At 33.6% G+C, this 26,381-nt stretch overlaps 1 protein-coding gene, 1 long non-coding RNA gene and 1 pseudogene across 2 annotated transcripts in view; 1 reads left to right on the forward strand and 2 right to left on the reverse strand.

Annotated features, from left to right (window-relative positions):
* The window catches only part of LOC120261036 (DNA repair protein RadA), a 94,626-nt gene extending 83,527 nt beyond the window's left edge, over window positions 1–11,099 (reverse strand). The window contains exons 1-10 of the mRNA XM_039268698.1: window positions 10,360–11,099; window positions 9,976–10,031; window positions 8,706–8,764; window positions 8,463–8,534; window positions 7,234–7,317; window positions 6,914–7,021; window positions 5,759–5,821; window positions 4,235–4,315; window positions 2,682–2,747; window positions 1,666–1,821 (exon numbers count right to left, since the gene is read on the reverse strand). Coding sequence (XP_039124632.1) covers window positions 1,666–1,821; window positions 2,682–2,747; window positions 4,235–4,315; window positions 5,759–5,821; window positions 6,914–7,021; window positions 7,234–7,317; window positions 8,463–8,534; window positions 8,706–8,764; window positions 9,976–10,031; window positions 10,360–10,997 — 1,383 coding nt within the window. The 5' untranslated portion in view covers window positions 10,998–11,099. The remainder of the gene's footprint in view (window positions 1–1,665; window positions 1,822–2,681; window positions 2,748–4,234; window positions 4,316–5,758; window positions 5,822–6,913; window positions 7,022–7,233; window positions 7,318–8,462; window positions 8,535–8,705; window positions 8,765–9,975; window positions 10,032–10,359) is intronic.
* Window positions 11,100–17,926: 6,827 nt separating this feature from the next.
* LOC120260787 lies at window positions 17,927–19,436 on the forward strand. The gene is made up of 3 exons (XR_005536493.1): window positions 17,927–18,044; window positions 18,881–18,983; window positions 19,152–19,436. It is a non-coding gene; the product is annotated as an uncharacterized LOC120260787 (long non-coding RNA).
* A 2,988-nt stretch (window positions 19,437–22,424) lies between these two features.
* On the reverse strand, window positions 22,425–22,979 carry LOC120260099 (annotated as a pseudogene).
* Between the last annotated feature and the right edge of the window lie 3,402 nt (window positions 22,980–26,381).

Here is a 26,381-nt window from a genome sequence, read left to right on the forward strand (position 1 = left end):
TCTATTTCCAGATAATAAGATGGTCTATTTAAACTCTTTTAAAAACATCACACCTAGAGGAATCGACTTAGTCCTCAGTGAAGGAAGAAGATCTCATAGGGATGAAATCATACCTTTATCAGACAACAAGAGAACAACCATTCTGACAAGCTATGGTTACAGCGTAAAATAAGAAGCAAAAGTTATTGTCAGATATCCTCACATTGATCTTGGAGTTTCAGCGCTTGCTTCATAAGAATCTTCAAAATCAAAAGGCAAAACACTCAATTATTAGCTGAACAATACGTATCCAGGAGTGCCTCACCATTGAGATTAAATGGCAAAAAGCCAATGGTTTTTAAATCATAATAATCCAAACAAAACTTCTTCTGGTGGTTGAAAATTAAAATCTAGCGATCTACACATCATTAATTCAATCCATCGAGCGAAAGTTACGCTTTGGATTTGTCTGAAGCGCTGCTCTGGTCATGCTTTGAACATTGTGATATGTTAATGTGATCATTTATGATGGCATGAGTGATCTAAGTGAGACTGGTATCTACCAGTGAGAGGCTAACAAGCATCACAACAAAGGATTACTAAGGTTTTAGAATTTGTTGCAACATACAAACATTAATCCCCAATCCAAACAACTAAGAAATCGCTAAATAAACAGGTTCAAATCTAAAGTATCAAATTCAACTAATGCCAGTGAGTGCATGTTCGCCTTACACCGTCTACTGTGACACACTAGGCAAGTTTTTCCCCAACTAAGCTGGAAGGCTAAGAAGCTACCATTCATCATTTTCTAATAACATGAATTCAAATAAGGACTAGCTCTGACTGAGAGAGAAAAACAAGATCCTCACAACTGACTCAGCTTAAAACAAACACTGCTCAAGTATCACAGAACCATAAGCTGTTTACTTAGAACACCTCCCACAAGTCTTGAATAAAGGCAATGGAATTCTTTTTGTAAAGCAACAGATTAATTATCACTTTATAGAAATTATCATGTCTGCTCTACTATTGTTGAACACCATTAACTTTGTCTAGTAGCTTGCAGAATTGGAGACACATAAGGCCTGCTCATTCAGCCAAAATCATGTTAAAGAAAATAAAATATATATAGAACTACAAAGCTCCGAAGAATGCTAGTGAGCCCCCATACAAGTTGATTTCAGGCAGAAACAGGGTTTCCTTCAATAAAATGGGCGCATAGAGAGTTAAGTGTAAGTTCCCAGCACATTTAGATTTTAGGCTCAGTAAATAAAACACAAGCAAATGCTAAGGTGACAGTTTGATTTTCAGTCAAAAACAGGGGTTCTATTAGTGCACATGCATGAGCATATAGAGGGCGACAAATGAGTTACAACGCATTTAAACAAAATTATAAAATAGTTTCTTAAATAAATTCTACAAAATTTTTGTACATATCAAAATACAAGCAGATATAAACAAGCATAGTGACATAGATCTTGGTGCAATTATGCAAAACAATGTTCTGCAACATTAACTGTTACCATTCATAACCGGAGTATTTCAACTAGTATATTCAATGATCATTTAGGCATTTAATGAGCTAGACCTCTTTTGTTGAAGGACACAAGCAGCCTAGTGTACATGAACAAAGAAAGCCATAAAGAGGAGGAAATAATCCTCATCTCTAAATAAGACATTAGCTACCTGAATTTCTATGACAAATGCTCGAGATCCATCTACTATGACAGTGATAGCAAGTCCTGCTAAGACCTCAGAATCAGTGTAATGCTCACTCAGAAACATTTCACTGGGATTGGAGACAGCTTGCAAGCCAGACTGTGACATTTCAAAAACACCAAGCTGAAAAAAGAGAAAGGGGAGGGTAGCATGAGTTCTTATAACATTTGACAAGGATCATTTCAACTACAAGTCAATTAATTTAAGCACAGTTAGCAACTAAAATATTGCAGAAGAAAACATCCAGTGGCCGTCAGCAGCCTGTACTTGTTACTGAGATTCTGTTCCATTGTATTAATGGTTGTGTACATATGCGGATGTCATCATGCGCAATACACCAAAATAAAAGAAAATTATCATCTGTAATTTTCTAAATAAACAATGTCGTGAAGCTAGGGTCACTAAGAAATACATCAATTTATACTAGAGTTATAGTGTTTCCCTTCAAAAGTAGCTCAACCCTAACAAATAGCTCTGAGAGTTTCTTTTATATGTTTGTATCAAGATGTCTACTTAAAATGTGAAGAGTACAAGAAATGTTCACATATAATTAACTTGTATAGCTTGCCACTGACCAATCACAAAACAACATAAGTTCAATAACCAAATAGTATTTTGGAAGCTTCTGGGAACACAAATTTCAAATAACAAAACCAAACTGTCTTTGAAATTTCAACCTGAAATTTTTACATTAAAACAGTCCCGCAGAATTAGGAAGTTAGAAAAGTTTCTTTACCATACAACTCAGAAACTCTCCATTAAACGATGCAATCATGCAAAGTAAATTTTCCACAATCCAAAAAGAACATACGCGAATGAGCATGCTGGCATCACAGGACAATAATGAACTAGCACAAGATATAAAAATAGGCACTTGACACATTTAAATGTTTTTAAGAACAAGAGAATGGCAAACTATTAGTAAGCACCCACACAATGAAAGTTACATGTTTAAAAGAAACGGGGTTTCAAGGCATTCATACCTCATCGGTAGACCCAAATCGGTTTTTTACAGATCGTAACAACCGGTAGGATGAATATCGCTCACCCTACAAGCAGAGAATCGTTTGATGTATATAATCAATAATATAAAGGACATGCATGTAAGTTTTGGGTCTTTTGACATAGAACAGACTAATCATTGATCAAACGAGGTTACACAAGAAAGCATGTGTGCAACAAAATAAAGGTAACAGCAAGATGTCCTCACATAAATGCATGTGCCTCTATTGAAGGGCCATGTTATGATGATTTAGTTATCACCAGCATACCAACAGTAACAGCGACACACCCACCCAAAAACTAGATTCTGAAGTTCAAATTTTAATATAACAGAAAGAAAAAATATATATGTTTGAAGAAAAAATTCCATGTTTTCTGTAGAAAATATAATGTATAGAACCAATTCAAATACAATACTAAGTTATTAACATTGAACCTCATAAATGAGCGCCCTTTGACCTTCTTAGGATACATAAGACATTCAACTAAACAATTGGCAACAAGCCATTTAAGATGACCGTATTTTTGTGTAAACATCTAGATATTAAAAAAAACAAGAAACTCAATCTATTAGAAAAGAACATCCAGAGCACAAAAAACTTTGAAAGAATTAGCTTATGCATTTCACCATATTAGACAAGGGATAAGTATGGTCATCCCCTCTTTTTGGTCCAAAATTAAAATTAAAAAAAAAAAACACCCCTCTTTTTTTAAAATATAAGAGGCCCTTCAAAGAACAAAAAAATATTTATTAAATTACTTGTTAGATATGATAATTAAACTGTGACATAAAATAGTTGCCTTGTCACATATGACATTTGAACTATGTGACAATTCAACTATTATATGAAACAGTCTAAATAAGAAACATGAAGAATGAAGGGGGGTCAATTTGCATTAAACCCATTACACAAAGCCTATTTAGGTATTATAAGGAAAAGGAATTTATATATTGCTAGAATGCTAACTAAACATATTTGGTAGGTTCTGCTATACTATCTAATCTAAGACTTATTTTGGGCAACCTAGACACATAACATGTTTTATTAACATCCTCAACTTTTAAACAAAGCCCGTATGTTTCTAAGCTACATTTCTATCCAAATTTTTATCTGTTAGCCTACCATAAGTGTTTTGAATATGCTAATTAATTTGCTAAAAGAAATAGCTTATATAATATAAATCATACATCAATTAACTACTTCGCTTGTTCCTCTATTCAACTAGCATTCATTATTACAGCTCCATCACCACATTCACTTGATCCAGAACTTGGCCTACTGGTTTTCTTGTGTACAAGAAGTGAGTCCTTCCTCAAAGAGCTCCATAACCACACTTTTACTCAAGTCTCAGTGCTACAAACACAATATAGGAAACTTGTTTATGGTCTAAACCTTAATTTTTGGCTTAATGAAGAATCCATCATCCTTAAACTTGAGAGCGAATATGATCAGAACTAGTCGTTCTTTGCAGTATACATGCTTACTTAACTTACTACAGAAAATTAAAATTTGGAAAGTCATCATTTGCTAACCTCCATATATAATACAGTATCCACAATATGCTCCAAGATACGAGGCCCAGCTATATCTCCGGTTTTAGTAACATGCCCAATCTGAAATACATACATATCATGCCAATTACAAGCTATGTTTAACTAAAGAAATCAATGAAATTTCATAAAAATTAAGTGTGCGCACGTCTAAACATGTTCCATATAACGCAACTATGTGAAAAGTAAATTATCATGGGCGATATCAAAGGTAAAGTGGTAAACACTCTATCAGTGACCAAGCCATTTTCTAGACTTAGATTAATTTGTGATTGGCCATCTTTCTGATAGCAAAAATCTCATAATTGATATCTTTCAACTGGCACTTGAAAGGTAGCATAGTCTAAAGCAAGGTGTTATACAGTAATATACAACCCAAAACTTTGTAACAGAAAAGAGATAAATATAACAGCAATAGCAAGGACAACAGTGATGATATTTACAAGTACGTAAGATTGCAAAAGAAATGACAAGCAAGATATGTCCACAATATAAGATCAGAAAAGAATAGTAAAGGGAAAAGAAAAAAGGAAAGTAAGAATAAACTCGCATAGTTGCATGATACTTTATATTTAATATCAAAGCATTTGTTTAATCAAACAATAAGAGATAACTTGTCATAAAATGTTGAATATGGTATACAGACCTCAGGGATTTCTTTCTGGAGTTAATACACTTATCATCCGTTAGAACATCCACAAACCAGAAGATCCACAAAACAGTATATTTTTCACAATCCTTTCAGAGCTATTATTTTATGTTAAATATGGTCAGATCACCTCAATCCATTATCCAAAGACATGATCGGTATAATTGGATGTTTGGACATATTTGCCATGCTCTTAGTCCTAGCGTCATCCATCATGAAGGTTCTCTAGCATCCTCATAAAAGCACAAAATAGTTCCAAAGTTTTCATTATCTATCTAATACAGAAGAGAAAGGGATACGAATTACTTTGTTTGAATTTTTTTTAAAAATTCAGAAATTCTAAAAGATTAGGATCACTGTCTTGCCTTATGAAATAATTAGCACATCATAGAAGTGGAATGAAGGGTTAGTTACAGATACTACACAGAGCAAATTAGTTGTGAATTTTGAGCAGTGTGAGAGGAAAAAAAGCAACATGCTTCTATGACATATCATTCACTGCAATTCAACTAAACAAAACAAAAAAAAGGAAGAAGATCGATAAACCAAAATGCCAAAAGTAATGAATGCTGTTTTGAAATAATAACAATTGGACAACCGCACATATAAATTTGAGTATAAATGAAGAAAACTTCATCAGTAGGTAAACAAATTATACATGATGACCCATTTCAAGCATTTTTTTATCAGTGAACCCATGAGCAACAGGCTCCAATCTTTTCCACCATTCTCCATTTAATCAAAATTTTCTGGTTTTACCAATACACCTTATATGTACATTGGGAATTCTAGATATTTTCAAGTCATTGATGATATTAAGACTCAGATTATAGAAGCACACATGCTGATCAGCATACCAAAAGAACAGGGATGTCAGTCTGTTTAGCAAAACGCAGAAGTGCTGAGGTGCATTCCTTCACCTGTTTCATATCAAATGAAAGACAATTAGGATAAACCAAAGTGCATAGGAGAGGCATGTTACATCTCAAAACTAGCAAATTATTTTACAGAGAAAGTCGTGAATTCTAACAGATACCTATAAAATTATGCATGTAGAATAGGCATGAACTCTGCATGAGTTACAACATTCAATTCAACAAAAGCAAATAGAGATGTTCACATAAAATAGCTTCGGGCTTCAAATAAGTCTCAAAACTGAATGCATTTCTCATAAGAGGAAAACAATATAGGCAGAGTAAATCAAAGGAACAGTTCCAACTCATGAGTCCAAATTCAGAGGGACCAACAAAGGTTTGTGCCCCAAAAATTCTAAGCCATGAACCATAAAATTGTAGACTCCAGAGTCCAGAAGCTTGTGCTTAAATATCACAAAAGCACATAAAGTTAATTCTTACTAACTATCGAAAGGAAATTCATCATGACCACAAATTGGTAGAGCAGCATTTGAGGAGGGTGCTCATTAAGTGTAGTTGATCCAACATGATACAATAACTCACGGCTGATAAGGTTACTCCTTTAGATATGTAATTTAACATATATTTGCTTTTAGGCTTAGCATTTCATAATATTTCCAATCTTATTCTTTTTGCATCAACAACTATGCACACACATGAGCTGCATCGACAATAATCTGCTACAAATCATATTGGTCATTTAGATCAATAAGGATAAACATGAACCCTTCTGTTTGAATATCCACCAAAGTTGGAGCTGCAAGTGAATCAAGTAATCCTCCTGTTTCAAGTTTCACTTTCACCTAACTTTCAGTTTCAAGATCGAGATAGTCGAACTCAAGTCAAATGAGATGTAGAAGAAGTGATCAAACTAAGCAATGTAAAAAGATTGTTAGCAACAATATATAAGAATGGAATTCATTATTGATTAAAGAGGACTCACATTACAATCAACCATATAAACATGAAGTTATTAGCCATGCATTTCTCATTGAATGAGATACAGAGAAAGCCAATACAGAAATCTTAATTGCAGAAACATGTGCAGAACTAGTTTTAACATTTACGGAAGAATATAATTGCTTTCACAGAACCAACCTGCATAATATTTCCAGCACTTCCAGTAACACCTCTTAAGTAAACTGTTTGAATAGAATCCACAATAAGAGCTTGTGGAGAAAGTGGCTGAATCTTATACAATATGTCCTGATTGAGGAAATCATAAATTAACAAGATACACGTTCAAAAAACTTAAAATGATTATAAATCAGAGTATTAACCAAATAAATTAAGTCATATTAGGCATATCTATTCGACTTTATAAAAATGATAATTTAAAGCATAATATATAAACTGATATGGATATAAACTGTCATGATTAAACTAAAGGGTGTAAACAAAATTAGTATGAGACACACCTCAATATCTGTACTCGAGTACAAAAAAAGGTCTCCAGTAGTGATTCTCATGCGGTCTGCCCTGTTCGCAATTTGTTCAATACTCTGTCATGTTAAACTGTTTATTACTTGCATTACCATACAGCAAATAAAGTGACAATGAGAAGCCAAAACCAAAACATAAACAATGAAGTGTTAATCATTAGGAAAAAATGTGGAAGGCAAGAACGGTAACAGAAGACAATCATCATAACTACAACTCATGCCTGCTCAAAGAACTGTGATGTCAACAAATTTCAGAGCACAATATGTCCTGATTAAACAACACTACTAATGCTTTAAAAAGAATTTGTGAAAGAGATTAGCATTTACGCAGGTGCTAAGTAGTGCATGGTGCTGATTCTAAAGTCCACAAATTATGCTCTGGGTCTAGGGCATTAGTTGAGTGAAACTTCGAATTTTGTTACGCAACGGGATATGTTATGATGTATTTGTAAAACAGGAACCCCAACTAGGTGCAACAAATAGCTGAACTACGGAGCAATTGATAAAAATCCGAAATTTAAATCACCCTTGTGTTGGACTATGATACCCTCACAGCCAGATTTCGCAAAATCACTCAGCAGAAAAGCAGCATTTAGTAGCAAGAAAATGTCTACACAAAGTAAGAAAATACAATAACTGCAGCCATCTGAGGCTGTCATTCTGAGAAGCTCTCAAATTTGGCTAGCCAATAACTTGAATAAACTAGTTTATCCTAACTTATTCTAACCTCTCCAAACAAACACCTCTTTTCATATAACCAGAACACTTTAATAAATAAAAGAAAAAATGTTTTAAAGAATAAACAATTCTTTAGAAAAATATAATTCTAATCGCAAAGTACCTATTTAACCAATATTAAGTAAATCAAAGTTGGGTGAATTCGCACAAAAACATTCTCCCAGAAAAAATTTTAAAAATTCATAACTCCAAACCCAGCTTGTTCCACGTCATTCCAACACTATCCAAACACACCAAAAGGAATCAACTGAAGAATTATTGCAGTAGGCATAATTGATCATGTGTTACCATAGCATGGTTTGAAAATTATATTCACGCACAAGATCCTGTTTAAACATGTACTATGAACTCCATAGTAAATCAAATGGTGAAATCATACAAACAATTAAAAAAGAATTTGTGCACCATAATGTACATTGACAAAATCATTATAGTGTAACAACACAAATAAGGTTATCAACACAAACCTCCTCGCCTGAGACATAGATGACTGGAGCAGGACCTTTGTATCCAAGCCCTTGAGCTATAATAGCAGCAAGCTTCATATCCAAAACCAAAATTCCAAATCATATATATAGACTAAATTGGAGATGGGGCATAACAATTTTAAGGATATCACTTTTATGCAACTAAACATCAAAGTATAATTTGATCAATAGAAAATGAAGATCATCCGTGTACTATAGAAGTCAAAGAAATCAGTCTTATACCTGCAATAATAGTGTACTCTTACCAACACCAGGGTCGCCACCTACTAGAACCAAGGAGCCTACATAAACCAAAGATAACCACGATTACCCCATACCTTAATGATATGATAGGCAAACCTGGTAAACTAAACAATTAAAACATCAGTCAAAATGGTTACGATGATTTACTGTGTTAAATGAACCAAGTATTCCAAAATCTATGACTCCAGAATATCAAGAAAAATGAGTCCAACAAACATAAACAAGAACAATAATCTGCACACTGTGTTGTCTAGAATCTCCATGATCTCAGATTTTTCTCCACAAAACTTTATTTGGCATGAAACTTGGCACAGGACTCAGCACATTTGCAATTAAGACATATGCCATAATTTTTATTGTCAAAGGAAGAAAGTTACAGAGAAGTGGACTCATGAATAAATAATATGGAAAGGCCATTTCTCGCATACTCATAAGGGCATCTCATCTTGTATTTCTAGCTGTTCCTGCAGCAATCAACTAGTCCCAAGATAAATAAAAGCTTCCAAGCTTACAATGAAATGCAGTTCCATACCAGCTACCAATTTAAAGCAATCAAGATAAGCAGGGACTGAAATGTCCCACTAACTTAGATTTCATAAGTTGAAGCTAACACACTAGAAAGAGTAGCAATAGAACTTCCTCTCAACAACAAATAAGTTTATTGGCACCAAGAATACCTGCTCAAAACTTGGGAGAAGAATTCCTTTTTTATCAAGGAGCAGTGCTAATATTTTCAGTGAAACAAATTAGAAATTCAGATGCCTTGAAACAGTGAAAATGAAAAGGATGGACAACATGCATTATAGAAATCAGGTCTTAAAAGGGTTGATACAAGTCTATTTTGAATGACAGAATGTGATTACAGAAACAATCAAACAAAGGGTCCATGAAAACAGATCTAATGATAACAGAACAAATAGTTAACAGAGGCGACCAAGATGCTTCATCAGGAGGAAACATTTCAAGAGAAAGGAAGCTATACCAGTTTGAATCAAATTTACATCTATCTCTCTCCTTATTCCCAACAAGAATAAAGATGTCCTGAGCACTAAAGGCTGAGAATGGCTATGATATATCTAAGAGAAGAAGTCCAATATCAAACATAAGGGCCAAACATGATAAGCGTGATATGTGGTTTCCAACAATTTTACTGCCATGTGGCATGAAAAAATGAAAAAAAATTACAACGCACAATATGTATGACGGCATACAAAAGTGAAAAAAAAAAAATTTTAACTAGAATCATCACCTGGCACAAGACCACCTCCTAGCACCCTGGCAACTTCCATTCCGAAATGCCCAGACCTACAAATTACAATGTAAAGCGACAATAACTACAAGTATATATTTCTGCGTTAGCATGTGCATATCTTCACAGAACACCAAATACAAAATTCAAGAAGAAGTCATAAATTACAGTTTATCCAGTAACTGAGATATCAGATTCTTGATTTTGGACAGATATTTCACATCAAAAATTTCAAGAATAAATTTCAGAAAATCTTCACTGGAATGACAGTCTCTGCTATTTCCAACTTAAAAACTCATAACCCACTAAATCCTATTAACAAACCGCAACATAAAACCATAGAAACAAGAAAGAATGAAATCATAGAATAAACAGCAAACTCACAATGGGATTCGCCACTCAGACTGATTCTTGCCCTTGTTAATCTCAGCAATGCTCTGGGGTGCCAAATTCCCCAGCTTCTTAGGTAACCACGACCTCATGGCCGCCTCTGAAACCTCAGCTCCTCTAGCCCGACTCACCTCCGACTCCGAGAACTGCTTAACAGATCCCAAAGTCTGGCACGACGGACAAGTACCCCACCACTGCCCTGGAGTCACCCCACAGTTCTCACAAACCCAAGAAACCTTCACCTTCCCCGGCTTCCTCCTGGCCATCGAGGACCAAGCTTGCGAATTCGCTCCCGAAGAATCCTCATCCCGTTTCTTGTTTTTCCCAGCAGTTCTCTTCTCTTCCCCATCGCCAGCGCGGCACTTGTCGTCGCCATCAGCCCTGGTGACAATCTGATCTCCGAGAGGATCGTAGAAGGTCCAAACCTTAGGGTTTTCACCATTTTGTTCTTGATTCCATCTCTGATGGCTGGAATGGAAGGAGGAGGAAAGAGAGACAACAGAAACGGGATTGATGGCATAGGGTTTGGATTTGGGGAGCTGGAGGAGGAGATGGCGAAGGCTTTGCATGGAGAATTGGGGATGGAGATGGAGATGGAGATGGAGATGGAGATTGAGATGAAGCCTTTGCATGAAAGAGAGAGAAATGCAGGGCTTTAGGGTTTTCGAGGAAGGGGAGTCTGAGACATGAAGCACCGCGGGCGATTCAAATCATCACTGAAAAGTGCGAGCGAACTTGAAATTACCTTTTTATCCCTTTCAGTGACCTTCAGAAACCGCCGGTGCCAGTCTGGTTCAAAGAAATTTTGAACCGGAACCTAATCAATTAGGCAAAGTTTTTGGTTGTTTGGTTTAACGATTCTAGTTTGATGGTTCATATGATTCCCTTTTTTTTTTAATGTTTTATTTTTTTGTTAAATCAAATATTCTGATATTTCAAATTAAAATAAACACATTATGTAATAATAAATAGAGAGAAAATTACAAATATTTTTTTAAAAAAATATAAGAATTAATTTAATACAAATTTTATGAAAAACTAAAAGTATTAATTCAAAACAATAATGTGCAAAAACAGTACAATAGGAGAAGAAAATAAAAAATAAAAAATAAAAAAAAGGGTTAAGTATCCTCTCGGGGTATAGAGAAATCAAAAGCCACTTAGTTCTTTTATTTTTATTACACATATTTTCCCATATTTTAAAAATGGCTAATTGCTTGTTTTATCGTCAAAAAGAGTTGGATCTAGAAAGTCGCCGTTGTTGTACTATAGTCATCATTTTCCCACTTGTATGATGATGATAAATGTATAAGATCATCTTGACTTCGTAGTCTAGTTCTTTCCCAATTATTAAGATAGATTTGCTCTTCCAATGATTCTAGAAACTAATCTTGATCGTCTTTCATCTAAAATGTTGCCTCCATTACTAAATGTTTGTTCAATTATGATAGTTGAGGCGGGAACTGCAAGGAGTTGTTTAGCAATCTTGACTAAAGTAGAAAAAGTCTCTGTGTGCCTACTCCACCATTCCAAAATTGGAAATTTTGGGCTTGCATTATCACCAAACTAAAAAACTGTTCTTAGATATACTTCGAGCTTTCGAATAAGAGCCTGATGATCTAGGACTCTTCCTCGATCCTTTCTAAATTTTTGTTACCACTAGTGAATTTCGAGGAAGAGGGATGGAGGTAGTGGAGGCTTCGTTTCTTCATCTTGAGTAGAAGTTAAAGCAAGTGCCTCACATAAACTCATTACACAAACTTCTAATTCTACGAACTATTAATATTGTATCAATATCTTCGGCATTAAACCCTAACAAATCAAAATAATAAATGTTCAACATCTTTATTAAACTTTCAAATTTACATTCGGGATAAAATATCATAATAGTAAGATAAATATTGAGAATAGTTTTATAATAACTCAACTATTTTTCTCTCATGCCAGAAATTGCATCATAAATAGAAGGATGTTTGAGTCCCTCCATTAAAGCACCACTAATATTTATAGCTTCAATTAAAAATTGATGAGAAGTTGGTATGTATATACTACTAAATGTGAGTAGCATCATTAAAAACACGAAAAATATCTAAAATAGTAGAACATATTTCTCATTGGGTTGGAAAAAGAGTATGTTGTTTAATATAAGTAGATGCAAAAGAACACAATAAATTTCTTTACTCATAAGATTGATCAAGTAATTTAAATGTTGAATTCCAACGAGTAAAATCATTTTTTGAAGACATTTGGTTTCATTCTATTTTGTTTACAAAACTTTCCTTATTCTTTCAAAACTTGTGGATGCACCTAAATATGTGAAATTACTTTTCTTATTGGAGATATATGTTGATTGAGTTCATTAGTCAAAGCATATTGTACGCATAAATTTAAAATATAGCATGTGCAACGTATGTGAAAAAAATTTCCACCAAAAGTCAGTTGACAAGTTCTTTTTAAATCAAAAATGAAAACAGTATTAGCTGATGTATTATCAAAAGAAATTGAAAAAACTCTATTAATCAATCTATATTCTTGCAAAATATCTAAAATCATTTTACATATATTTTTGGTGGTATGCCTATCATCAAAACATCTATATGCAAGTAATTGTTTCTGTAAACCATTATTTTCATCAACCCAATGACAAGTTAAACCTATATAAGAATGTTCACACTAGTGATCACTCTAAATACCACTATAAAGAGAAACATGAAAATTGTTGTTTCGAAAATATTGCATTAATTCACTTTTATGTTGTTTATATAATTTCAAAAGATATTGCTCAATCCAATCTTTAGTGGATGCTTTGCTTGCAAATGTTTGGTAAAAGTCCCATAACCACCTCCTTTTGAATATTTGTAAACTTTATTTTTTTCAATAATTACAACAAACATCGAAACTTGCCATCTCCTTTTTGGCATCTTTTTTGAAATGAATTTTGAAGATGTCTGAGTTTCAATCTCTCCCACTTGCTTTCCCTTGCGGTTGTGATGACAGTGATGGATTGCTTATATACATGGCTTTTTTCCATTGGGTTTTTTTAAATTATTTTGGAATTTTATAACTTGGACCGAACCTTATATAAAGGTTAAGGTTTTGATTTCAGGACGGTTACGATTTTGTCAGTGCCGGGCCAGTTTTGTCATTTCCAGTTCCACAATTTCGGTTCAAAATGGCCACGTCTTTCACTTCCAAAATTTTTTTTTATTAATTGTCCCATGAACTTTTTAAAAAATCAAGTGTTTAACCAATTGTATTTGAAACTTAGTTCTTAAGCATAAAAATGATGGTTTCGATAAAATTGAAATATTTAAATATTTAATTTAGCTTTTTTTTTTGGCAAAGGCAATAAGTGCATCCTCACAAGGGGTGTCAAGGGACTTGTAGGTACAGTGGTGCACCAGTTACAGTGGTCTAATGACTCTTGGAGATTTATTAATTCGGTTAGATGTCACATGGGCAAATTAGAGTTCTACCATATACACGCAAAAAGATATTTCAGGAACCAAACCAAGTTAATAAATATCCTATTACCATGCAATCCTGGAGGAGAGGGAAATGACATCCTCCCACAGGAGACCCATGCAAACAATACTGTCTTGGGTCTGCCCATTCATCATTCTCATAACATTCCGCTACACGAAGTAGTGGTTGTTTTTAACAAATATTAATTAAGGGTTGTTTGTTTTTTTTAAATGAAAGTAAAATATGCATAAATTGGACTTTGTTTAGTTTTTACTAAAAAAAAACTATTATAGGCAATAAAGGCAAAGCCTATTCATGACAAGTCAACAAAAGCGCCACATGGATGAATCATCATCGAAAGAAGAGCATCAATTAAGCTTAGCAAAGAGCAAGGCTCTAAATGTTGGACTCATGGATGAATCAGCATCTCAAGTGGGACGTGAAACAAATCACATGATGGCAAGCAAGAGAAGACATGTGAACAATAGGAGAAGAAGAGAGAATCACCCGTAGGACGAGTTTGTTATGACTTGAAGAAAGGCATATAGAAGAGGAGGAGGGGGAAACGTTGGGATATGGAGACCTAACTGTGAAGCTAGGAGGTGAATGGAGCTATGGATACCTTCCTTAAGGAGAATTTTCATGTCAGTTCAAGCATTTTCTTTTTTACTATCATTGATGTTTGGCTAAACACTTGGGGTCCGTTTGGATCAAGGAATGGTAATGGTAATTGTAATGGTAATGGTAATGGGAATGGAAATAAGAATGGGAATGGGAAAAGTAATGGTAATGATTGGAAAGAATAAATATTGGGAATGGGAAAAGTGTGATAGAGATTATATGCAAATTACTTTAATGCCCCTAATATATAAAATAATTACATATAAATAAATATCTAGTCTCGGTAATTATTATAATTAAATTCTTTTATTAATTATTTTATTTAGTTAAATCTAAAAGGGCAAAAATGTCATTTTAATTTAATTATTATAATATAATAATTTTTTTTGTTAATTATTATTTTTAATTATTATAATATTTAAATGACACATTTTATGTTAAATATAATTTACTTTAATTATTATAATTAGTTATTTAAATTAATGATTATTATTTAATTAAATCTCAACTATGAGTAAAATTGTCATTTCCCAGTAATTTATTTAATTAAATATATACTGTGTAAAAGTGTCATTTCACTTTAATTACCATAATGAAATACTTTTATTGACTATTTTATTTAATTAAATCTTTATAAAGGCAAAAATGTCATTTCAATTTAATTATTATAATGTAATATGTATATTAAATAATTATTGTTAATTATTATTTATTTTAATTATTATAGTAATTAAATTACATTAATTATAATTTATTTTAATTATTATAATTAGTTATATAAATTAATTATTATTATTTAACTAAATCTTATCTAGGGGCAAAAGTGTCAATTCACATTCAATAGTATTTATTCCCCTCCATTACCCCCATTTTTGGAGGTAATGAAAAACCTTTACTATATAGAATGATATTACCTATAGTACTCATTACCAAGTTAATAGTAATATATCCAAACATGGTTATAAATCACTATTTATAATCATTCACATTCTAATAGTTTTCTAACCCCTAATCCAAACGCCTCCTTGGTGCACATATTCATGTTTTATTGGATGAATGAACTCATATGTCATTGGTGAATGATCCCATATTTTCTTTAATTGGATTTGTGATTACACTATCATTACTTGGAATTTAAAGTAGAGAATTAGATTTATTACAAACTCCATATATATATATATATATATATATTGCTTACTTTATTTAAACTATATTTCAACTAATCTCCAAATTATGTGTAATAATTCAATTTTGTGGGCTAGTATAATACATATATTTTTTAGAGCAATGTTAACATTTGTATCAGAACAAAGGCCATCAATGAGCGTTCCTTCTGAGCGTTATGGGCCAGCATCACACGGTCAAATTCCCGGCAAGATAATGAAACCCCTTTGATCTAGGGTGAGGTGTTGAAGAAATTGAAGAACTCTGTGCATGATTTTATCTAATTTGATGTTGAACTCCACACAAGAGCTAATTACTATTTTCAAAATGTTCTTTATGGGAAGTTCTTGGGAAAAGCTCCCCTGGAAGAAGTTAGAACTATATTAATGGAAATATAGCAAGCGTGGGGCACTTGTCATATAGTGGATATGCTAAATGGAAATTTCCTCATACACTGTGATTTTATGGAAATGATGAGGGCGGTGGTCTTTAAGGGACTGTGGATGGTTCATGGAATGGTTCTTCAACTCTCACACTAGCAAGGGCATTTTCAGCCTGTATTTATCCACCTAACCAATGTTGTCGTGTGGGTACAACTTCATCACCTCCCAAATGAATATTGGGAGGATAAAAACCTTGAGACCATCATGAAGCATGTCGGCCACTTGCTAAAGATTGATGAAAACACGTTGTCACTTAACATGCCTAAGTATGCTTGGGTTTGCCTTGAAATCAATCTCTCCCAGTCTCTAAAGCGAGGCTTCTTGGTGGATGAAGAATACCAATGAATTTTTATTGTCATCCTTTATAAGTGATTTCCAACCTTTTGTTATGCCTGCGGAATGATTGGGTATGCTCTCGAGTTATGCTATCACTAGGTTAGTGCTTATCATAACTCTGTCTCAAGTATAGGGCATGATGCGATAGATCACCCACTGTCCATCCAGCCTAATCGCACTATCAGATCCTGTAAAGATGTGGTGAATGATTTGGTGAAATCCAACGGTCTACCTCTTGAAGTGAGGAACAACCCTCTAATCTCAATGTTCGATCTGAAGTGGCTAATGCCATGGATAGATAAGAGAGAAAAAGTGTGTTGAGTAAGGAAAAATGGGTCTTGATTAAGCCTATGGGGGTTTCTAAGGAGTGGTCTTCTCTTCTTTTGACTTCTTTGTCTTTAATTACCACTAGGATCCTCCCCAAAGGAGAGTATGAGGGGCATGCCATGATAGTGGACTAAATCTCTATAGCTTTGTTAAACTATTTGGCTGACCGAAGGTGGGTAATCTTACCATGAGAGATTTGTCTGATGATGATGAATATTTGGAGGATGGGGAGGACCTAAACAATGACATGACATTAGTCAAATATCAGAAGGAAGTGAAAAAGGAAGCTTTAGTCAGCCGAAACTTGAATTAAGGGGGATTGCACCACAAGAAAGGAAAAATGGAGTCATCTTCCTCTAGGAATTAATTGTTTTGTATTTCATGTTATTTTAATCTTTTCTCGTGTTTTTCTTAGTCTTGCTTACCTTTTATTTTAGGGAAAAGTACAAAAAAACCCTTATTTGTTTTTCCGAGTTTATATAATGAATGGAATCGATTATATAAAGTGTGTGTGTGTGTGTGTGTGTGGGGGATGGGGATGGGGCATTAAAATCCTTAGGTTGGCTAGGTATGCTTTGATGTCTACAAAATGTTTTAAAATTTTTTTTTTTAAGCTCTAAGGATGTGGTTTGGGTGGAACTCTTAAAGTTGAAATATACCCTTGGTGTTCCAAAATTCCTTTGGCCATCAAACCTACGTATATTATTATGGATCTTGATCTTGATGATTGTCAGATTCTAGATTTGTAGTTAATAATAGGTGGGATTTTCATGGCTTAAGTTTTGCTTTTGCGTCATTGTTTTAATTCTCCTATTATGAAATGGGGTTCCATTGATCCAAATTTGGAGAACAATTTGGGTATGGCTTCATATATCAAGCAACAACAAAATTTTTGCTGCAATTTATAGGTTTCTAAACCACATAAACATAAAGACTATCTCATGGGAAGGTTGACATAAAATCTGGAAACTCAAGATAGCTCCAAGAATTAAATTCTTCATTTGGTTGCTTTGTCATAACAGGATTGCACCATATGCTTATCAACATTCCGCTAATATGGTCTCTCTGTAATATCTTCATCCTTTGACCATTGACTGAAGAAGAATCCTGGTTATTGAAGAAGTTGAGCCCACCATTCTTGTCATTTCACCCATAAATATTGGATCCAGTCAGAGCCTTATTGAGCTTCAATAATTGAGGTTTAGTGATTTGCTTATAGGAGGATTTGTGTGAAGGCCAACTACCATCCTCAAGCATCTTTCTTCTTGGAGACTTCGGTGGTGGAAGACGCATCTATACCGGTTGTTCTTTGTCAATTTAGAGGTAGGTAGCTTGTTCTTGTATTAAAGATTTGGATCTTGTAATGCTTAATGCTTTGATCTGGGATTGCTTGTTCCTTCTCCTTGGTTTGAGAATTTTGATCTTTATGTGTTGCAACATGCTGCCTTTTCTCATGCTTTGATGATGATCTAAAACTTATGCTTTGATGATATATTTTGTATGCAATTTAGGTGTATGCTTACCAACTTGCTTATATGTTTAAGTGTATGTATTTGTGCTTGTAAGTTATTGTGTTCTTTAAATCTAGAACTAGGAATTCTCATCTTGTTCCATAACCAACTAATTAAAGTTAATCCTTGTTTAATCTTGCTTAGTGTAACTAAACCCATGTTGAAATCTTTTAAACATGAGGCTTTTGTGGAATTTTTATAATTCTAAGTGGTGTGAAATTCGTGTATTTTTGTATTATTATTATTATTATTATTATTATTATTATTATTATTATTATTATTATTATTATTATTATTATTATTTCTACTTTGTTTCCTCTTTTGGTTAGTGGGTTATATCACTAAGCTTCATGAATACATTTGTATTTGTATTTAGTTGAGTGGCATTATCTTCATGTTTATCTTTTGTAAATTTTATATATGTATGCAAAAGTACATTTATTTTATATGCAACCCATACTGATTTAATTTATATTATATTTTGTTATACTATACTTAATGTTTGGGTGTACTTATAAATATGGTTTACTTAAAATTGTGTTCTAGGATTTGGCTGTTGTTTGAGCTACCCTGATCCTCAAGCTTTGAGTTGCGCTTAGTTAGGGTTTAGTCTTTGGCTTAAGAATTAATTTTTTATTCTTGCTATAGGATCTTTTCATCCGAGTGATCCTAGCTTCAGACCTTGAATTTTTTTAGTTGAGGGTTAGATTCGGAAGTATCTCAAGAACCCAACCTTGTAGTCCGAAGCCAGGTAGGCTATCACACCTGTTTAATTCTGCATTTTATTGGTGTGTGGTTAATTATTGAATTATTATGTAAATTTATTTATTTATTTATTTACTTACTTGTTTATTTATTTATTTATTTTGTTTTTTGCATTATTTATTTGATATTTTCTCTGTATTTCTGTGGGTTTTAGTACATCTCCATTCCTGGCTCGCCCAGCTAGGAGAAGTCCTAGCCATGTGCACATGTTTTCTGTAGTAGCGCTACCCTCCGATTGGGGTCAAAAATCCAGCTTCGGCTATTGATATTTTGTTCTGTTCTGTTCCGACTTCACAGTCGAAGATCCAGTTTCGTGTTGTTAATTTTTGTTATTAGTCAGGAAGATGTACACGTCTGTTTTCTCGTATTTTTTGTGCTTCTGATTATTTCTGTACTCTAAGCATTTTTTACATTTCTATCTGCTTTAATTATTCTGCAATATCTGTATTATATGTTATCTCTACGATCCTACTGGGCCCTTGTGGCTCATGCACTCTGTGATTTTCTCTTTCGAATGAGAAGATTAAGCCTAGGATCGGGGGGTTTATCTTGGAGTCATTTTCCTGTCTTGGGTTGTTTATCTTATAGAGAACTTTCCTATGTGAGTAAGACTTATATCATGTCTGTATTTTTGGTTTGTAGACTATATGTGTGGTACTAATTTGTGTAGGGCTGGTAAAGCTTATATTTGTATCAACTTTGTCACTGTTGTTCTATTTGTAGTATTGTATTACTATTTCATATTCTGCTTGTTAGTGTTGACTCTGACCAGGTCAAATATGAGGCCTTGCACCCAGTGGGGCCCAGTCCAGTTAGATGCGGCCGATCTGTCAGCGGACCCGACTGTGAGGCTGGGGCATGACACTCTCGTACTCTTTGTGAAAATGTGGACTTTCTATTCACTAACTACCCCAAAGTTAATGTTGTGTGGAGTCAAATTGGCGCTTACTTGCATTCCAATATTCATTTCCATGGAAATGCCATAAGTGTGCTCAGTTAGAGGTTGGTGAATGCACGGTATCTAATTTGGTTCCATCTACCATAAGTTCATAACCACTGTTTTTGTAGTTACTTTGGAAGGCCATATGTGGTATTGTTTGTAGGAGTACATAGTGTGAGGATTGACTTACAATGGATAGCTCATCATGCTATAGATTAGACCAAAGAATATGTAGTGGAGTGCTTTTCAAAATGGGAAAGTTCCTCTTAAACTATAGTTTCCATTACTAAGATAATATGTTATTTTTCCCTGATGCTTCCTGGGTGAATGATTACACAACATGGGTTATGGGTTTCATTATAATTACAACAAACATGAGATTTATTTCTATAGGGTGTCAACAAGTATGAAAGCAGTCAAGTCTGGAGCTAGAAGTAGCTGTGGTAAACTGGGGAATCAAGCGAGCTATGCAATTAGGATTAGAGTTAAGTAACCTTTTCACATATTGTGTTAAAGTGATTCAGCCGATAGAAAAATAGAACCGATGCGGCCAAATGGAGAATTGCTAATGAAGCTAAAGACATTCGTCAATATTTCAAAGTTGATGGTTTGCCTAAGTTGGAGTTGATCCCTAGATATTAAAACACTGCAACTGATAGGCTAGCTGGTCATAGTAGACGGTCTCTTGAGTTGTCTCTGTTTTATTAAGGAGGGGGTTGAATTTGCACCAACTTTGGTTTAAAGTTTTTTTTCTTTTTGGTTGTGCTCAGCTTAGAAAAAATAAACAATCTTCAAATTGATTATGAGCTGAATTATAATAGAAGTCAATATGGATGGATACTCCTTTCATTTAAAAATTTCCTTCAATTAAACCAATTTATCAAATTAATGTTATTTATAAAAATTAATTATTTAAATGTATTTTAAATATGTTAAATTAATAATTACTAATATATAAAAATTTTCCTCCAATCTAATATTTTTTAAAAAATATTTTTTTTTAATTTCTTTTATAATTAGCTTACGCTCAAAGTCTCTCATATTGACAGTCACGCACGACACTCAAAGTAAAGTTATTTATCCATTTGGCACGAATGCAAAATAATAATAAGACAAATATGATGATAGTATAGAGGCAATTAATTATAGTATATGTAGGGTTATATGTGTGATTATTATCATTTACAATATATATGCATAATGGATATATAGAATGAAATTAATCAATAATACGACTATGATTAAATCACAATATGATTATTGGAAAAGAAAAGCAAGTATGAGATGAGATCATCATTCACTAAAATAAAATTGAACTTGTTAAAAAAATCAAATCAAAGAAAAAATTCCTAAGAAATATGTTAGATGTTCATCAATCCTTAGAAGATACTGAGTTATTTATTTAAAGGACAAACTTAAGTAGTCATTTAGGCACATCAAGTGATTACAGTAAATATTCAAATGAAATATGCATAGATTTTTTCATGCACAATGACTTTAATGCATCAACTTTGCTAGTTTAGTGCTTCATCAAAAACTAATAATTATAAATAATTATAAATAATCAATCACTAAACGTTCCAAAAACGGGTACTATCAAGTCAGTTGAATTAGAGAATAAACAAACAAACATTTGTTGGCATACCAAATGTGAATTTTTACAGGTTGGGTAAGAGTAGCAATTAATAAATTCTGTCAAAACCTTGAGTCAATGATAAGTGCCCTCCCATGCATCTCTAGTACTCTTGTCTTGTATAATGGTTTCTCTTCTATTTTTTAAATTTATATAATGTCTTTGTTTATCATTGATATTGATTTTACTGTTTACTTATAATATATAGTTTGTTTTAACAATTATAATATGAGTTTTTTAGAATACATAATGAAAAAGTTTCCTATATAACATTAGTAAACTGCATAATACTTACGAGATAATCATCGAATTTTAAACAAATTAATAAATGAAAATATTCTTGCTCAACACTCCTTATTCTACCATATATATATATATTTAAATATAGTAGCCACTGATTTATTAATAGAGAATAGAAATGGTATAACAAATAGAGACAGCTAGTAGCGAAGATAAACAATCACAGACTGGAATACAGAAATCTCACCAATGAGGGAAACATATATATTTTAATTTGATCTATACATTTTTACCATACTGTTTATTATATATATAAACGTACATACTTAAAAGGCTAGAACAATTCATTACTATCTTTCCTTAAATTCTATCTATATATCTACCCATTAATTGACAAGCTCCAACACAAAATCAAGTAATAAAAGAAGTTTCCATTCCTTCATTTCTTTCCTTGATAATTATAATCAACGTCTCATGCTAGCTATAGTCATATATATAACTCATTAGTAGCACTACTTTGTGGCATGGTCTCAGAAAAAGACCACAAACTACCAATGCTTGCCATGCTTGAATCACCACCAATATGATCTCCAATCTCTTGCATGGAAGTATCACTAGAACTTGCAAACCCCAACTCCCACAACAATGTATTCATCTCTCCATTTTTCATATGCAAACCAGTCAGGAATGTTAATGTTGCTACTCTCTTGGCCAGGAGAGGATTTAGAGGAGACTTCATTGAGATCATTGAGGAGTTCTGAGATAAAGGTCTTGGATTGATCAATACTATGATCAATGGCTGGAGTTGGAGTTTGAGAGGCTTCTGTATCTTCTGCAATTGTTGTCACCTTCTTCTTTAGTTTTGTGTTCCAGTAGTTCTTTACATCATTGTCTGTTCTTCCTGGAAGATGAGAAGCAATGATAGACCACCTATGATACATATATGTAAACAAAAACTTGATTTAGAGATTGAGGAATTAATTATATGTATGTATATATATATATATATATATATATATAAGAGTGAAAAACATGTATGTAGATGTATTACTTGCTTCCAATGGTCTTGTAGAGATGGAAATGATGTAGCCTTCCTCTTCAGTGTAACCTCCGTGCTTGATGTCAGGTCTGAGGTAGTTCATCCACCGTAATCGACAGCTCTTGCCACATCGTCGAAAGCCCTGAATAAGCAAGATATATTTGTCAAGATGTTAGAATTATAGCATACAATGCTTTCAAGAAAGGAAAGAAATTAAGAAGAAGGTGTTATTCATAAGCAAAATAACTAGAGATAAGGCCACTAATGGAGCATGATATCATAAAGAAGTTGAAGTTTTTTGATACTGAAGAACTTAGGGCATATATCCAATCCATGTGAGAATTGCCTTGTTTCTATTGCTTGCTAGTTTAGATTCCTCATCATGAAGAAGATCAGAAGAAAAAGAAGAAGATTTAAGAAGAAGAAGAAGTTCATAAACAAAATTAAAGCATGATATGGGAATGGAACAAGATATATACCATCATGGAAAAATAAAGTTTTGATACTGAAGAACTTAGACATTCAATCTATATATGTGCAAAGTTGCTTTTGTTTTACCTTGTAATTTCTTTCTAGATTTATATCATGAAATTAATGCTTAAAAGAAGTAGAACAAAAAGCAAGGCATACACAAACAAAATGAAACACACTAAAAATGAGAAAAATGAATCAATATATATATATATATATATCGAAATTAAACCATTCTTCTGAACAATGGCCACAGGGTAAACAAGTTCTAAACTAAGAAAAACAAAAGAAAAAGCAAACACACCTGCTTTCTGTGGCAAAGTCATCCAATTACCACCAGTGCCATGCTTCTGAGCAAAGTTTATAAGAAGTATGTCTTCCTCTGGAGACCAAGGCCCTCTCCTAACTTTTTGTTTTTATCACAGCATGGAGCTTTCCCCATCCTTCACAAGTGCACAAAAAGAACTAGAGAACTAGGCATATATATAGATTATGCAATATATATATATATAGAAAAGCATACAGGGAAGGTACTGTCAAGGAGCTTTCCGGTGTTTGATACTTAATTAGAAAGAGGACATGAAGAAGATGGCTAGAGTTTATAAAAGCCATGAAAGTGAAGCCAAGAGATAGTTTTTTCATTCCTTTGAATCCTTTCTTTCTATTTGCCTCTTTTCCCCACCATCTTTGTATACCTATCTCTTTCGCATAACCAAAATAATATATGGAAAAAAGAAATGGTCTTGGCTTCATGGATGCCTTATAGTTGTCTTCAATTTCCACAGTTTGATGACTTGGTCTCTCATTGCCTTGAAGACAAATTTGGTTAATGGCTAGCTTTGTACAATTTACCAGTCAAAGAGTTACATAATTGACAAGCTGTTCTCCATTTGTATTAGTTGTATTCATTGGAATGTTTTTAATGGAAGCGTCTATTTTTGGGGAAGACATTTAGTAGATTTAATTCCTTTAACTTTCTCTTGCCGACAAAGAATGAAGATAACTTCTTGTGTGCCTCTAATGAAGTAATCAGTTTGCACTTCACATCAATATATATTCAATTTATAGTGTTTATAATTAATTGTTTTCATATCTCAGTGTAGTACTAGACATACAAGAATTGAATTTAAAAACACGTTAATTGAGGCGAACTATCGTTCTCATCCCCAAAAAAGTGGGGCTGCTGAGAATCGGGGACTTTTTGCACTATCAGATCAATGTCGTCCCCCACGAAAATCATTAGTGAGATTACAGCTCTCGCATGCTAAAGTGCAGTGATCAACTCTTTGGTCGACAACGTCCAGATCCAGCTTTCATTAAAGGTCATAGTATTGCATATAACATTGTCACGACGGAAGAGTTGATCTTCAGCATCCAAAAGGGAAAATTGAATGGCCATATCCTTAAGGTAGATTTTTCGAAAACTTTTGACATGGTGGACTGGGGTTTTTTCTTTAATATTCTCGTCGCGAGACGTTTTCAGTTCAAATGGATTTCCTTGATCCATTAATCTATTGCGAAACTTCAAGGCTAACTTCCTCATCAATGGTTTGCCATCTAGTTACATCCGATATGTGGATTCAGGCAAAGGCGACCCACTCTCTCCCTTTTACTCTTTTTATCCTAGTCGCCAATGCTCTTAGCGTATGTGCTTTCACACCTTTGTCCTTTGGTGTGCTTGTGAGGGGTCCCACTTGGCATGCACGACCATATGTGCCACTCTCTCCCTTACTCTTTTGCTACTCATGATTGGGGGATCCCGAAGATCTTAGAATCTTCAAATTAATCCTTCTTGAGAGGATTTTGGGGTTGGCGGTCAACTTCCCAGGAAAAACCTGCTTATACTCGACTAACCTCGGTATGTTCCCTCCAGGAGTGATGCTCTTACCTTTGAACTATTCCATGAATCGGCTCCCCGTCACCTATCCTGGGTATCCCATTAATCTACGGGAAAGCGACCACGCAAGCAAGATTGACATAAGTTTACTATCTCTATTGCTAATCGCCTTGAGGCTTGGAAAAAATCATTATCTCTCACACAGGGGCCGTATCATTTTTGATCAACATTGTGCTTTACAGCTTTGCCTACGGATGTCGGGATTTGAGTTACTTTTTCTAGGTGCAGTCGGAACATAGATAGGGTCTAGCGTGACTTCCTCTAGAGTGATGCGGATCTTTCAAAACCCAAATGCCGATTAGTGGCGTGGGCACAAGAGTGCAAGTTTAAGGATCAAGGTGACCTCTTCTTATCAAGGCCACTTTGTTAGGCTATTTAGGTTGAACACAATAATCGCATTTTTATTTCTGTAGCTATAGATGTGTATGCCATTATCTGTAAGATTGATCTTTTTCTCATTGCTTGGATCAATGCAGTCCTAAACTCGGCCAGACCTCATTTTGAGGAGTCGATCCTTTGATCAAGCAGCCAAATGTATTCCTTCTATTGGTGCCTCCGTAGTTATATAATCCTTGACTTTATTTTTCGGGGTTGTTGGTGATCTCCTTACGCTTTTCCACTATTTTGTTTTTGGTTGTTATCTTTTTCGTGCTCATCTCGGTGATTGGTTTCATGTTGTCCTTTTGTGTTTTTAATGTACTTTATTTTCCTCCGTTTTGCAATGAATTAGTGGTTTATCTATTTTTAAAAAAAAATAGACTCATGATTTGAAAAAAGTAAAAGTAAAGAGGTTTTCCAAGAGCAAAGAAACAAAGAAAAATTATTTAAAGAGAGAAATTTTGAATTAAAACATCCATGAAAATGTGTACTGAACCTTTATTTAATGTGAAAAGGTTGGACTTGAAATACATTCTGACAACAAGGTATATATTTAGAGGATGTTTTGGAAAAAAAAAAAATTAAAATAGCAAGTATATTCTATGATTAGTTTTTGTCTCCATAAAATCTTTAATTTTAGGTATATATTTACAAATAAGATAATAATTTTATTCATTACCAATCATATACTTCAACTTTCATTTAAACCCAAATAATTTTTTGATTTACTTGCACTAGGTTTAGTATAAGTTTGAACCTCAGTTCAGATAGGAAGATGTCACAAGT

The sequence above is a fragment of the Dioscorea cayenensis genome, chromosome 5 (genome assembly GCF_009730915.1).
Source record: "Dioscorea cayenensis subsp. rotundata cultivar TDr96_F1 chromosome 5, TDr96_F1_v2_PseudoChromosome.rev07_lg8_w22 25.fasta, whole genome shotgun sequence".
In the NCBI taxonomy this organism is placed as follows: Eukaryota; Viridiplantae; Streptophyta; class Magnoliopsida; order Dioscoreales; family Dioscoreaceae; genus Dioscorea; species Dioscorea cayenensis.